The sequence below is a fragment of the Budorcas taxicolor genome, chromosome 19 (genome assembly GCF_023091745.1).
Source record: "Budorcas taxicolor isolate Tak-1 chromosome 19, Takin1.1, whole genome shotgun sequence".
In the NCBI taxonomy this organism is placed as follows: Eukaryota; Metazoa; Chordata; class Mammalia; order Artiodactyla; family Bovidae; genus Budorcas; species Budorcas taxicolor.
In genome coordinates, this window is record NC_068928.1 from 42333020 (window position 1) to 42347914 (window position 14895).

Here is a 14895-nt window from a genome sequence, read left to right on the forward strand (position 1 = left end):
GCTGCGCACGCGCAGTCTGCAGGGCTGAAGCCGAACGAGTAAGGAAGTGCCCTCGCCAGAACTCAATTTTCATTGGAACAGAGGAAGTTTGGGGGCGGGGCAAGTTTTGGCGTATGCGCAGTGCAACGGGCTAGCGAGCGGCGGCTTTGCTGGCGGGAGAGGCAGCTTTTCTGTGGCGAGAGCGGTAGCTTTGCTGTAGAGAGCGGCTGCAACGCAGCTGCCAGAGGAGAGATGCCGAGGGAGATCATCACCCTACAGCTGGGCCAGTGCGGCAATCAGAGTGAGCGAACTTCCGGCCCCTCCACTAGCCAGGGTTTCTTAGGTTCTACGGGATCTCGCTGTGGGATCCTGAACTCCATCTGCCCTTCCCAGAATCGTAGTTCTCCGAAAGGTGGGACATGCCTGACCCAGTATCCAGCTGCTCAACCCCAAGGGGCCCTCCTCTGCCCAGTCGCTGATATACTGCCCTTTCCTCTGACACGAGAGACTCCCGAAGCTTGACTTCCTATCGCTGGACCCAGGCATTGAGTCCCCCAGCTCCTAGTTGGAACCTGCCCAGACCCAGATATCCTCTTTCTTCCCGCCCTCGTTCCTCCCGTCAGTTGGGTTCGAGTTCTGGAAACAGCTGTGCGCCGAGCATGGTATCAGCCCCGAGGGCATCGTGGAGGAGTTCGCCACCGAGGGCACTGATCGCAAGGACGTCTTTTTCTACCAGGTGCCCCCAGGGACTTAGCCAGGGCCGGTAGTGGCCCAGGGGTTCTGAAGGGAAGGGCAGTGGCTTGGTACTGGGAAGCCCACTGGGCAGAGGAGCCAGGGAGGCTGGCTTGAAGAGGGAGGGAGGCAGGACCAGGGTTGGGAGGACTGGAGGACTGGGCAGGCCCGAGCTGACTGGGCCCATCCTAAACTCCCCTTTACAGGCAGACGATGAGCACTACATCCCGAGGGCAGTGCTGCTGGACCTGGAGCCCAGGGTGATCCACTCCATTCTCAACTCCCCTTATGCCAAGCTCTACAACCCAGAGAACATCTACCTGTCAGAGCATGGAGGAGGAGCTGGCAACAACTGGGCCAGTGGATTCTCCCAGGTCATTTGCTGTTCCCTGGCAGAAGAACTCCACTCCTGCATGGGGACTGGCCCTATGACTTCCTAAAGAGAAGATAAACCAGATGGAGAATATATGAGTGGAGAGAGAGATGTGACTGAGGGGGTTCTGAGCGAACTATGTAATGGTCATAAGAGACTGCACTTGGCTCATGCCGGATGCCAGGCCATTGTTAGTGTTTTACATAAATTAACTTACCCAGACCTTCCAAGGATCCTAGAGGTAGGTACTACAGGTCCAGTCTCTGTAGGTTTCCGGAACCCAGAAAACTCTGAAACCAAAAGAGGGTTTATAACTACTCATTTAGCAGCAAAACCAAATCTCAATAGAGATAAGCTAGTTTATAGCTTCTGTTCAACTTGCTGCCACTTCTCATTCCTTTCACTAAAGAAATATTAATGTATTTGGTTAGCACCGCTCAGAACCCTGCCCCACTGATGTTCTACTTGGCTTGTGTTATACACACCATGTAGCCCTCCTAGAATCTGAAATATCTGAATTCTGAAACATAATGCCCCAAGAATTTTAGATGAGGCACTGTGGACCTGTATTAGTGCCTTCATTGTACAGATGAGGAAACTGAGGTATAGAGAGATGAAGTAGCACGCCCAGAGTCACCCGACTAACTAGACCTAGAGCTAATACAGGCATTCAGGCAGTCTGGATGTAGAGACTCTGCTCGTAACCACCAGGCTGTACTACCTTTCAGTGCAAACAAAAAGCAGGACCACTGTGTTCCGAAAAGGACTTTTAGGTACTATAAGGAGAATGGAGGGTGGCTATTCCGAGGCCAAAGTCCTGCCCTTAGTCTTGTCGCTTAGTCCTGCCCCACTCTGATGCCCTCCATGTCTGTACAGGGAGAGAAGATCCACGAGGACATTTTCGACATCATAGACCGGGAGGCAGATGGCAGCGACAGCCTAGAGGTGAGCATCTTAGGAATGCCGGTGACAGCCAGCAGGGGACTGCTAGGCAGCACCCTTTAGAAGCCGTCTGTTAGGTGTGGGACCCTCCCCGTGCAACCTTTGCACTGGACAGAAGCCACAGGGCCTTGTTGGAAATAACGAAGAGTCTGCTAATCTGTGTGGGGGGGGGTGGGGGAGTGGAGGAGAGGTCCTGGGAAGATAGGAGTCCAGGAAGTTATGAGATGGGTAAAATTGGAAATCCTGCCACTTGAAACCTAGATACTGACCGCCCCTTCCCCATGCAGGGCTTCGTGCTGTGTCACTCCATCGCTGGGGGAACAGGCTCTGGCCTGGGCTCCTACCTCTTAGAACGGCTCAATGACAGGTAAGTCTGTTTTGAAGGACAGAGAGGATTTGGTTTCCCAGGTGACTGGGAGGCCCTCCAGATAAAACCTTCCCATTCACTGGAGCAGGAAAGGACCCTTCCGTTCCCTGCTGTATTGAGGAAGGAAAGGTACAATGATCAGGAACCCAATCACACTCCTCGTGGTTGGAACCAGAGTCTAGAATCCTGATCTTTGATGAAGATTCAGGGAGTAAGCCTAATTTGGAGTTAAAACTCTAGGTCCTAAGATGTCTCTCTGCCCTTCCCACCTTTTGGGTTACAGACTGCCAAAAGCCAAGTCTCCCTTCTCTGCTGTCCTATGACCCGAACCCCAATTTCCCCATCCTGACAATCATTAGAAGCCCCAAGTTTACCAAGCCTCTAGTCTGTTGCCCTTGACCATCCTTTCTCAAACATCACTAGGTACCCCAAGAAGCTGGTGCAGACATACTCAGTGTTTCCGAACCAGGATGAGATGAGCGATGTGGTGGTCCAGCCCTACAACTCACTGCTCACGCTCAAGAGGCTGACCCAGAACGCCGACTGTGTGGTGAGTCCTGGAGTCTCCCTTACTCCAGTCCCAACCCCCTGTTTATTTCATCTTTTCATGCATTTTTAAAAGTCCCATTTTGAACCTTCCCGTGCCCCAGTCTTGTTCAAGTCTCTTTTGGATGGGTCTTTCTGGCCATGAAGCACCAGGGAAATGAAACCGTCATAGCCCAGACTCAGGCAGAGCTCCTGTACTTTCTGTCCTCCTAAGTCTGACACTCTCTTCTGTCCCCCCAGGTGGTGCTGGACAACACAGCCCTGAACCGGATTGCCACAGACCGCCTGCACATCCAGAATCCCTCATTCTCCCAGATCAACCAGCTGGTGAGCCCCCTGCTCCTGGACTCCCTCCTTCCCGAAGCACCATCTAAGGAAGGGAGGCCCCCAGGACAAGGCCCATGACTCGACATGCTGTCCCCAGGTGTCCACCATCATGTCAGCCAGCACCACCACCCTGCGCTACCCCGGCTACATGAACAATGACCTCATCGGCCTCATCGCTTCACTCATTCCCACGCCACGGCTCCACTTCCTCATGACTGGTTACACCCCCCTCACCACGGACCAGTCGGTAAGAGCAGCCCTCAGGCCCAGCAGGCCCTGACCAGCCTTTCCCTTCTCTCTGCTGCACCTGGAGGCCCTGCTTCCTGGCTGACTTGCTCTCCACTCCCCCTGCCTGTGGCGCCCTGCAGGACCCGGGCTGTATGGAGTCTGCTGATGCTCCTGCACAAGGGCATGAGTTAGCTGAGCTCGGGGGGACTGAGATCTCTGATGCCTCAGTGAGGACCTGAGTCTAAGGACACTCCCCAGAGACCAGGCTCCCCTGCGTCTGATGGGGCCGTGCGTCACCTCGTGCTCTCTGTCCATGCGTCTCTCTCCTCTGCCCTGAGTGCCGGGCTGCCCTGTGGCTACTCTCCCCCCAGGTGGCCAGCGTGAGAAAGACCACGGTCCTGGATGTCATGAGGCGACTGCTGCAGCCCAAGAACGTGATGGTGTCCACAGGCCGGGATCGCCAGACCAACCACTGCTACATCGCCATCCTCAACATCATCCAGGGGGAGGTGGACCCCACCCAGGTAGGTGAAGCCCCTTTGTCCTACCCCCGGAGCCCATAGGGGTAGAGGAGAGGCTACCACCACCATTCCTGTGCCCACCCCAGGTGCACAAGAGCCTGCAGAGGATCCGGGAACGGAAGCTGGCCAACTTCATCCCCTGGGGCCCCGCCAGCATCCAGGTGGCCCTGTCTAGGAAGTCGCCCTACCTGCCTTCTGCCCACAGGGTCAGTGGGCTCATGATGGCCAACCACACCAGCATCTCCTCGGTGAGCCCCATAGTCATCTTTATGGTAGTTCCTTATCTCTCTACAACCCTGCTGCCCCTGCTTCTGGCTTTTTTACTGTGGGGATAGCCCAGCCTTGGTTCCCTGGCTTTCTGGGCCACATGGTTCCTTGAAGTTCTCCGTGACCCCTCTCTACCCTAAGTCCTTTTTGTATACCCTAAGCTCTTCGAGCGGACCTGTCGCCAGTACGACAAGCTGCGGAAGCGGGAGGCCTTCCTGGAGCAGTTCCGCAAGGAGGACATCTTCAAGGAGAACTTTGACGAGCTGGACACATCCAGGGAGATTGTGCAGCAGCTCATCGATGAGTACCATGCAGCCACAAGGCCAGACTACATCTCCTGGGGCACCCAGGAGCAGTGAGTCCTCCGGACAGGGACCCTCATCTGCCTTACTGGTTGGCCCAGGCCCCGCCTGACTGACCACCCCTCAGAGCACAGATCAGGGACCTCGCACCTCTTTCTTACCAACACACTTACCCATACTCTCTGTTGACCTGAGGCCACATGTAATCTCCTTGTGAGACTGTTTATGTTTAATAAAGCACTGGATGTAAATCAAGTCACTGGACTTTGAAGTCTTGGGGAACTGGAAGAGGGGGGGTGCCTGTTCTTTCTCCATCATTCTGATGGGGTCTTGCTCTACTTCCTACACCTTCAACTCTAAGCAAATGGCCTCCTCTAGCTTTTCCCTCCCCTGCTTAGTACTGGAGAACATGGGTGGGCTGACTCACCTGAGACATTCCTTTTCAGGGCAAACAGGCCCACAAACACTGCCTTGCTCTCCTGACACTCTGTATCCCAGTTCCTCCCACCCGCCACCTCCCCATATGGTGACCATTCACCAGTTTCACATTCCCACATCTCAATGTCCCATTGGTCATCACAGCAGCAGGCCTGCGGCCACCACCCCCGCCACCAAGCCCTGGACAGGCAGTAGAGTCAGCCCAAATGCCTTTAATCTTGCAGGCAGGGCAGTGACAGAAAGCCAGTCCTGGAAAGCCCTGGTCAAGCAAGTGGAGTCTAGGATGATCAAATCAGGAAACCAAATCCAAAGCCTGGACTGGAAGCAGGGCCAAAAGTAGACCCATATCTAAGGTGCCAAAATTCGGTTATTTCAAAGGCCAGAGTTGCCTTTTTCTTTTTAATTAATTAATTTGCTGTGGATCTTTAGTTGCAGCATGCAAACTCTTAGTTGAGGTAGGTGGGATCTAGTTCCCTGACCAGGGATTGAACCCAGGTCCCCTGCATTGGGAGCATGGAGTCTTAGCACTGGACAACAGGGGAAGTCCCAGAGCCTTCTACTTCTGGTACAAGATTGCAGGGAAGTAGTCAATACACAGTGGCCTAAGTCCTCAGCATCAAAAGGACAAAGCAGGTTGTCCATAGACTGATGGATTGTCAGGGCCCCTCTTAGGTGAGGGTTGTAGTAACTTTTACATGCATGTGGACCCTGTGCCAGGTGCTCTGCATTATTTTGTTTAATCCTCAGGACAGCCCTATGAAGTAGTAAATGTTATTAACCCCGTTTTGTAAATGAGGAAACAGGCTGAGTGATTAATTTACCCAGTTGCCCAGCTGGTGAAGAGTAGAGTTAGAGTCAAACCCTGGTTTGACTGCCTGGCATAGGTGTTCCTAACCATCGCACGTCCTGCTTTTGTGATACCTTCCTGGGCTGGTGTAGAAGAGTCCCATTTCTGGGGTCTTGGAGCCATGGGATGGGTCCACGGTTGTCACAGGATGTGGGGACCTGGAACACCTGTGCATATTGGGCAGGTGGAGTCCAGGGAGGGAGGGGGTGTCGGCCTCAGCAGGCAGCAGGTAAACCCACCAAGCATCCCTATCACCCCGGTCAGGGCAGTCTTCTTTGCCTCACCACCAGGATGTCTGGGGCCAAACCCAGAGAACCCAGGCCCTATAGATGGGAAGGATGGTACTGGCAGGGCTCAGCAAGCAGATGAAGCACCAGCCCAAGAAAGTCCCTCCAACTCTGCATGAAGGCTGAACAGTCCCCTTCACTTAGGGTGAACTAGGACTTTTATCCCTCTTGCTCCCTGTTAGCCTGGGGACACACTTTTCCTTTCATGAACCAATGTATCTTTCATAAAGCTCTGGATGTAAACAAAGTGAGCAACACACAGGGCAGACCTTCATAAACAAAGGGGACACTTAAAGGACTGATGGGCTGAGAATGCACGGTCACAAGCCAGGCCCTGGGCTGCCTGAGGGTGGCAGGGAGGCTGAACACATCAAAGCCTGTCACCACCACTGTCAAAGCATGAGCCTGTCACTTTTGGTTGCCAGGGTCTGTAGGTGGTAGACTCAGGAGAGCCAGCCTTGTTGTCAGCCAGCTGCCTGTTCATCCAGGAGGGAAGAAGATGACTAGGAAAAACCAATGGGCACCAGGTCCCTTCTCAGCTCTACCTCTGACCCCTGCACCCTGGATACCTTGTGTTGCTCCCACCCTTGCCACTGATGACCTGCCTTTCATCTCCTGGGGCATCTGCATGACTGGCTGGTGCTGAGTAGGGGATCATGAGCTAGCTGGCAGATGTGGTGAGGCTGCTGTATGTGAAGAGCCAGCTGGCCCCCCTCCAGGCCACAACCATCCCAGAACCCTCCTTTGAGAGCCTAAAGAGTATGGAGCCCAGGAGGGAGGGAATACCTAGGGAATCTGGAGTCGAAGTTGTATGTGGATATTACTAGCTACCGACCCAGAGGGGTGAATAACCTCCTCAGGAGGGGGAACTGGACTTAACAAAGATGCCTCCTTTTTCTGACTGCTGAGTGTCTCAGCACAGACTAACACCTCAATGCCAGCTTCAGAGCTGGGCCCCTCCCCCAAGGCTATTTCCAGATCACCCATCACCCCACACCAGCCCAACCCCTCCCTGTTCTTGGCCAGCAGCAAACCCCAAAGTGTGTCAACCAGAGGGCAGCGAGGAGGCCAGGTGGAAAGGGAGGGAGGCCTCTGGGATCAGGGCAGCAGGTGGTGCCGGTGAGAAAAATCCCTGTGGTCTGAGAGCCTGCCAGCCACAGAAATGACTGTCCCTTATGAGCGACAGGACTGTTTCGGAGGAGCTGGAGCGAGCAGAATGCTCAAGCCTGGAACAGGAACCGCTTCTGGACTAAGCAAATCAGAGAAAATGAACAATTTATTTTATTTAAGCATTTATTTTTTGGCTGTGCTGGGTCTTCGTTGCTGTGTGTGGGCTTTCTCTTGCTGCGGTGAGCGGAGACTACTCTAGTTTCAGCAAGCGGACTTCTTGTGGTGGCTTCTCCTGTGCTTTTCCTAGAGCACGGGCTCTAGGGCTTCAGTCATTGCAACCCAGGGGTTTAGTTGCTCTGTGGCATGTGGAATTTTCCCAGACCAGGGACTGAACCTGTGTACCCTGTATTGGCAGGCAGATTCTTAACAACTGAACCATCAGGGAAGTTCAAAGATGAGCCATTTAAAGGTAATTTTTCCAGAACACTTCAGTGTGATGTGACCACGGGGACCTTTAAATGTGCCTGAGACAGAGATCTAGCAGTAGGAAGCACTTTAAAAACAGACTGAGGGACTTCCCTTGTGGTCCAGTGGTGAAGAATTGTCTTCCAGTGCAGGGGATGCAGCAGGTTCAATCCCTGGTCAGGGAATTAAGATCCCACATGCCTTGGGGCAAATGAGCCCACATGCGCTGCAACTAGACAGAAGTCCACGGGCCACAACTAAGAGCCCATGGGCTGCAATAAAGACCCAGCACAGCCAAAAAAATAAATACATTCCTTAAAAAATAAAAATAGAGTGAAACGTTGAGATTGTAACTTCCAAAAGTGTGTTGAGATGAAACCAGGAGGTGATGAACTCAAGGATGGGCAGGTGAGCAGAGTCGCTGCACAGAGTTGGTGAGTCAGTCTAGCAAGCCTTATTCATGGTCTCCACCAGACACAGGTATTCTAGAAATCCCTGGAAATGGGCACTCTGCCCTAGAGAGGCAGTTAAAATCCAACACAGAGGGCTTCTCCAGTGGCTCAGAGGTAAAGAACCTGCCTGTAATGCAGGAGATTCGGGTTCAATACCTGGGTTAGGAAGATCCCCCGGAGAAGGAAATGGCAACACATTCCAGTATTCTTTCTTTCCCATGGACAGAGGAGCCTGGTGGGCTACAGTCCATGGGTTGCAAAAGAGTCAGACAGGATTGAGCAACTAAAATCCAACACACAATCCTCCCTCCTGTAATGCCCACACCGCTCCCCCCCACCACCACTTGCTCACTCTCCAATCCCTCTTGAGGATCTGAAGCAGGTAAGGGGCTGCCCTAGAAAAGTCACAAGAGCATTTAAATTGACACGCTGATTTATTAATCCATCATGTATAAGTTTAAATTACATATGGCCTGACCACTACAGTGTGAAATGATAAAATTTTCTTGCACAGCTGCAGGCTCTGTCAATCAAGGTCTAATACCGCTGTGAGACCATACTGGAAACACCATCTACATGTCTGTGGCATTGCTGTAGTGGTGACCTTGGTCGTGGAATCCAGAAGTAGGTAGTTCTCACTAACCCTCAATCCTCAAATCCAGGGGCACTGAATTATTAGTAGGGTGACCAATTCATCCCGGTTTTGGCACTGAAAGTCTTGAGTCCCGGGAACCCCCTTCAGATTCAGTTTTAAAACTAAATTTCCATATTTCCTCATTTCTGGGAAAACCAGGACAGCTGGTCACCCTAAATTTAAGAACACCATAGAGAATGATTGGAAAATCTCAAGGCAGTATATGTGAGTGATCAGGGCTGAGTTCAGACCTAGTAGACATTTGTTCATAATTGAGCAAGCATTTATTAAAAATAGAGACTGGGCTTCTCTGGTGGCCCAGTGGTTAAGAATCTGCCTTGCAATGCAGGGCATACCAGTTCGATCCCTGGTCCAGGAAGATCCCACATAACATGGGGTACCTAAGCCTGCATGCCATGACTACTGAGCTCTGCAACAAGAGAGGCTACCGCAGTGAGAAGCCTGTACACTCCAGCTAGAGAGTAGCCCCTGTTCACTGCCACTAGAGAAAGGCCTCCTGCAGCAATGAAGACCCAGTGCAGCGAAAAATAAATAAATAAATAAATAATTTAAAAAATACAGACCAAGTTGCCCATTAAACTTCACAATGGACCCTACCTGAGGGGGTTTCCAATTTTATCAGGAGTGAAAGAAAGTGCAAGTGAAGTCACTCAGTCGTGTCTGACTCTTTGCGACCCCATGGACTGTAGCCTACCAGGCTTCTCCGTCCATGGGATTTTCTAGGCAAGAGTACCAGAGTGAGTTGCCATTTCCTTCTCTGGGGATCTTCCCGACCCAGGGATCGAACCCAGGTCTCCCACATTGCAGGCAGATGCTTTACCCTCTGAGCCACCAGGGAAGCTCTTATCAGGAGTGGGCAATATATAATGTGATTTTATTACATATTCGTAAAATATTAATAATATAATTTTTGTATGTCATCATGTATTTTAATTAACTGTCTCAAATATAAGTTGTTCAATTTTAAGTGCTGAATGTAAAATGTAATACAAACTAAAATTGGAATCAGTATTGAACATTTAATATACACTAAGCACTATTCTGGGCTTCCCTGGTGGCTAAGCTGGTAAAGAATCTGCCTACAATACAGGAGACCCCAGTTTGATTCCTCAGTCAGGAAGTTCCCCTGGAGAAGGGATAGGCTGCCCACTCCAATATTCTTAGGCTTCCCTGGTGGCTCAGATGGTAAAGAATCTGCCTGCAATGTGGGAGACCTGGGTTCAATCGCTGGGTTGGGAAGATCCCCTGGAGGAGGGCATGACAACCCACTCCAGTATTCTTGCCTGGAGAATCCCATGGACAGAAGAGCCTGGCAGGCTACAGTCCATGGGGTCGCAAAGAGCTGGACACGACTGAGCGACTGAGCACACACACACACAAGCACTAGTTTACACACTTTACATTTATGAGCTCATTTAATTTTGACAGCCATATAGATAGATATTAGCCCAATTTTACAAACAAGGAAACTGAAGCTCAGAAGAAAGTGAAGCTCAGAGTCACATGGCTAGTAAGTGGTTTTTCTGTACCTGGAAAGAAAAGACAGATGTGATGAATGTCAAATATATGATGGGCTGTCAGCGGCAAGAGGAAGGGTCTCATTCTGTGATACTCCAGGAAGAAGAGTAAGGAACAGTGGAGGGAACCACAGAGGGGCAGGACCCAGCTTCACAGCAGGGGAACTTCTCCATGATCAACACTACCCTCGAGTGGAGCAAGTGGCCACGCGGACCGTGAGTTCCCCTGCAGTGAACTTGGTCAAGTAGATTCTGCACGATGACTTGCTTGGAATGGATGGATGCCAGGAGATGGATGAGGTGACCTTAAATCTACCTTCTAGCCTTAAGGACTGTTAGGAATTTCTTGAAAATAATTTTCCTGTATAATAAAGTTTATTCATTTTTATTTTTAAAAAATATTTATTTGCTCTGGGTCTTCATTGTGGCCTGCGAGATCTTCAGTTGTGGCATGTGGAACCTAGTTCCCTAACCAACGATCCAACCCAGGCCCCCTGCCCTGGGAGCGCAGAGTCTTAGCCCCTGGACTCCAGGTTATTTATTTTTTAAAAAACAAATCTATTAGAGGTGTACCATGCACCCAAACCCTTTCCAGGAACTGGGGATACCTAGATGAATAAACTAAGGTGCTTAGAATCTCAAAAAATTCGCAGCCCGAGACATCTACACAGAAAGTGACAGTCTAGATGGTAAGCAAATATCAGTAGGATCACAACAGTGTATGCTCAATAAATATCTGTTGAATATTTGCAAGAAGGAGAGGCTGTGGGAGGTCAGTGTGGGAGTCCTACAGAGGAACAATTGTTGACAGGGTCTTGAACTCTGAGGAAAAGCTTCCCAAGTGGAGATGTAGGAGAGGGCAGGAGGGCTGGCATATGCAAAGGCCCAGTCTGGGCAGGGGAGTGTGAGGTGTAGCTCACTCTCCTCTGAAGCTCAGCCATTCCTCTCCCATCAGTAGTTTAGAGGGGACACTTGCAACAGGCAAATGAGGCCACCAGGGCTCACCTAGGACTGCATATATGGCATGGCGTGCGTGCTCAGTTCAACTCTCTGCGACCCCATGGACTGTAGCCCGCCAGGCTCCTCTGTCCATGGAATTCTCCAGGCAAGAATACTGGAGTGGGTAGCCATTTCCTTCTCTAGGGGATCTTCCCAGTGAAGGGATTGAACCCACGTCTCCTGCTTGGCAGGTGGATTCTTCACCACTGAAGCGCTTGAGAAGCCCCATTTAGGGCTGAGGGGAGACCAGACAGAGAAAGGAGTTTGTGGCCCAACCCAGGTATGATAGTAGGCTTCACAGAGAGAAACCAGCCGGGGTCTTTTACGCGAAGGGAGCAGTTAAGGCACTGACGTCCACAGGGAAAATCATGGTAAGCACCGGGAAGAACGCCTGGGAGAGGAGGGAGGCCCCAAAACAGGACCGTGGGTTTGGAAGCTGCAAAGATGCAGAGGTACATTTGGGGAAGCAATGGGAGACCAGGTCAGGGAGATATTCCAAGACCAGGCCAGTCACGTAGGGCCTTTTATGCCATGTAGAGTTCGGACTTTATTCTCAAAGCAAAGAGGAGCCCTTGAAGGCCAGCTGCGAAGCTCCAGCCACCAGCCTGCCCTTTCTAGACTTTTCCCCCCAAATGACCCTCACCCCCACCTCCTGCTTTCTTTTTTATCCCCATTATTATTTATTACAGGATGTTGCATATAGTTCCCTCTGCTATACAACAGGACAAAGTTTAACTATTTTATACATAGTAGTTTGTTTCTGTCAATTCCAAACTCTTAATTTACCCCTCTCCCACCCCCTTTCCTCTTGGGTAACCATAAGTTTGCTTTCTAAGTCTATGGGTCTGCCTCTGTTTCATACATAAGTCCATTTGTGTCATATTTTATTTTTAATAATTTTATTGATTTGGGGCTGTGCTGGGTCTTCACCGGTGCATGGGCTTTCCTCTACTAGCGGTGTGCAGGCTTCTCACTGTGGTGGCTTCTCTTGTTTGGGAGCACAGGTTCTAGAGCACAGACTCAGCAGTTGTGGGGCACAGGCTTGGTGCTCCGGGGCATGTGGGATCTTCCTGCATCAGGGATCGAACCTGTATTTCCTGCACTGGTACGCGATTGTTTACCACTGAGCCACCAGGGAAGCCCCTGTGTCACATTATAGATTCCACGTAAAGTGATATTATATGGTCTTTTTCTGACTTGCTTCACTTAGTATGATCATCTCGAGGTCCATCCATGTTGCTGCAAATGGCATAATTTTATTGATTTTTATGACTCAGCAGTATTCCATTGTATACATGTACCATATTTTCTTTATCCATTTGCCTGATGATGGTCATTTAGGTTGCTTCCGTGTCTTGGCTACTGTAAATAGTGCTGCAATGAACACTGGGGTGTGTGTATCTTTTTTAATTAAGAGTTTTCTCCAGATATATGTCCAGAAGTGGGATTTCTGGGTCACATGGCAACTCTGTTTTTAGTTTTTCTAAGGAAATTCCATACTATTTTCCATAGTGGCTGCACCAATTTACATTCCCACCAACAGTGTAAGAGAGTCCCTTTTTCTCCACACCCTTTCCAACATTTATTTGTAGACTTTTTTTTTTTTTTTGGCTGCATCAGGTTGCAGCCCATAAGATCTTCGGCACACAAGCTTGCAGCTCCCTGACCAGGAATCAAACCCAGGCCCCCTGCATTGAGAGTGCATAGTCTTAGCCACTAGACCACCAGGGAAGTCCCTGTAAACTTTTATATTTTTTAATTATCATTTATTTATGGCTGTGCTGGGTTTTCATTGCTGTGCACAGAATTTGTCTAGTGCAGTGAGCATGGGATACTCTTCGTTGTGGTTCATAAGCTTCTCACAGCAGTGGCTTCTCTTGTTGCTGAGCACAGGCTTTAGGTGTTTGGGCTTCAGTAGGTGCAGCCCTTGAACTCAATAGCATGCAGACTCAGTAGTTGCAGTGGGTGGGCCTAGTAGAGAGCACTTGGGCTTCAGCAGTTGTGTCGTATGGACTTTGCTGCTCCACAGCATGTGGGATCAAACCCATGTCCCCTGCACTGGCAATCAGATTCCTAACCACTGGACCACCAGAAAAGTCTCCCCTGTAGACTTTTCAGTGATGGCCATTCTGACCAGTCTGGGGTGGTACTTCATTGCAGTTTTTATTTGAATTTCCCTAGTAATTATCGATGTTGAGCACCTTTTCACTTTCCTAATGGCCCTATAGATGTCTTCTTCGGAGAAATTAAGGTCTTCTGCCCATTTGAAAAATTAGTTTGTTTGCTTTTTTGATAGAGTGGTATGAACTGTTCGTATATTTGGGAAATAAGGCGCTTGTCAGTCACGTCATTTGTAAATACTTGCTCCCATTCCACAGGGTGTCTTTTTGTTTTGTTTATGCTTTCCTCTGCTATACAAAGGTCTGATTCAGTCCCAGGGGTTTATTTTTGCTTTCACTGCAATTGCCTTGTCCACCCCCTGCTTTCTATTCCCTCCTGTTCCCTAACTTTTTTTGCAACCAATATTAGGCAAATCTGATATCAAATCTCTTGTCTATGTCCTGCCACTTCTTTCTGAAAGTGGATTCTTAAATGCCGTTGCTGGTACACTGACGCCTGCTCTTTATCATTTTTTTTTCTCAGGAGCCAGAGACTGCCCCACCCTAAGCTGCCCCAGACCAGTTCTGCTCAGTAGCCAAGCCCAGCTTCCTTCCCTCCCCCCAAGCCCTCAGATCATTCCTGGCCAGGCCCAGGCGGGCCTCCTCCGGGAGCTCAAACACAATATTCCCCTTTCTGTCTGCAGCACACTAGATGCACAACTTCACAATACTTTGTTAGTGTTACAATTGTATTTTTTCATGTAATTTCCTTTTCTAAACTATCAAACACAACCCCATGTAGTCCACAAAATGCTTTGGCATTCTTGCAATAATTAAGTTCCAACAAATAAAGGTGTTTTGGAAATGCACCCTATTCCTTAGCAGTTAACTCTATAATAAGACAGATTTTTTTGGTTCATTTTTTATAGTAATCAAGAGATGTGGGTATGAAATGTGGACATTTTGTGTTAAAAATGAAAATATAAAGACAGGATACAAAATCCTAGCTACACACTGATTTTTTTTAAGTGTGAAATGATAAATTCACAGAAAAGTGCAAAGAAACACACAGTGAGGTCTTTGACACACCCTACCCAGCCACAGGGCTTCCCAGGTGGCGCTAGTGGTATAGACCCTGCCTGCAAATGCAGGAGATGTAAGAGACATGGGTTGGACCCCTGAGTTGGGAAGATTCCCTTGCCTGGAGAATCCCCATGGACAGAAGAGCCTGGCAGGCTACAGTCCATAAGGTCATATAGAGTTGGACACGACTGAAGCGACTTACTTAGCATGCTCTCATGCACCCAGCCTTGGGTTAACATCTTGCATAACTATAGTACAATATCATAACCAGGAAATTGACATTGGCACAATCCACAGACTGTATGCAGACTTATAGAAAACTATATATATACAGTTAGTGAATGTAAGTGTGTGTGGCC

The 14895-nt window shown here is 49.8% G+C and overlaps 1 protein-coding gene and 1 non-coding gene across 2 annotated transcripts; one reads left to right on the top strand and one right to left on the bottom strand.

Moving 5' to 3' along the window:
* Nucleotides 1-131: 131 nt before the first annotated feature.
* On the top strand, nucleotides 132-4835 carry TUBG1 (tubulin gamma 1). The gene is made up of 11 exons (XM_052658744.1): nucleotides 132-280; nucleotides 603-715; nucleotides 918-1085; nucleotides 1961-2029; nucleotides 2314-2393; nucleotides 2817-2943; nucleotides 3180-3266; nucleotides 3364-3513; nucleotides 3866-4018; nucleotides 4102-4263; nucleotides 4444-4835. Exons 1-11 carry the CDS (start codon nucleotides 232-234, stop codon nucleotides 4639-4641), a joined length of 1356 nt encoding a protein of 451 aa, XP_052514704.1. The 5' UTR covers nucleotides 132-231; the 3' UTR covers nucleotides 4642-4835.
* Nucleotides 4836-13012: 8177 nt separating this feature from the next.
* TRNAE-CUC (transfer RNA glutamic acid (anticodon CUC)) lies at nucleotides 13013-13085 on the bottom strand. Its single transcript has one exon. It is a non-coding gene; the product is annotated as a tRNA-Glu (tRNA).
* Between the last annotated feature and the right edge of the window lie 1810 nt (nucleotides 13086-14895).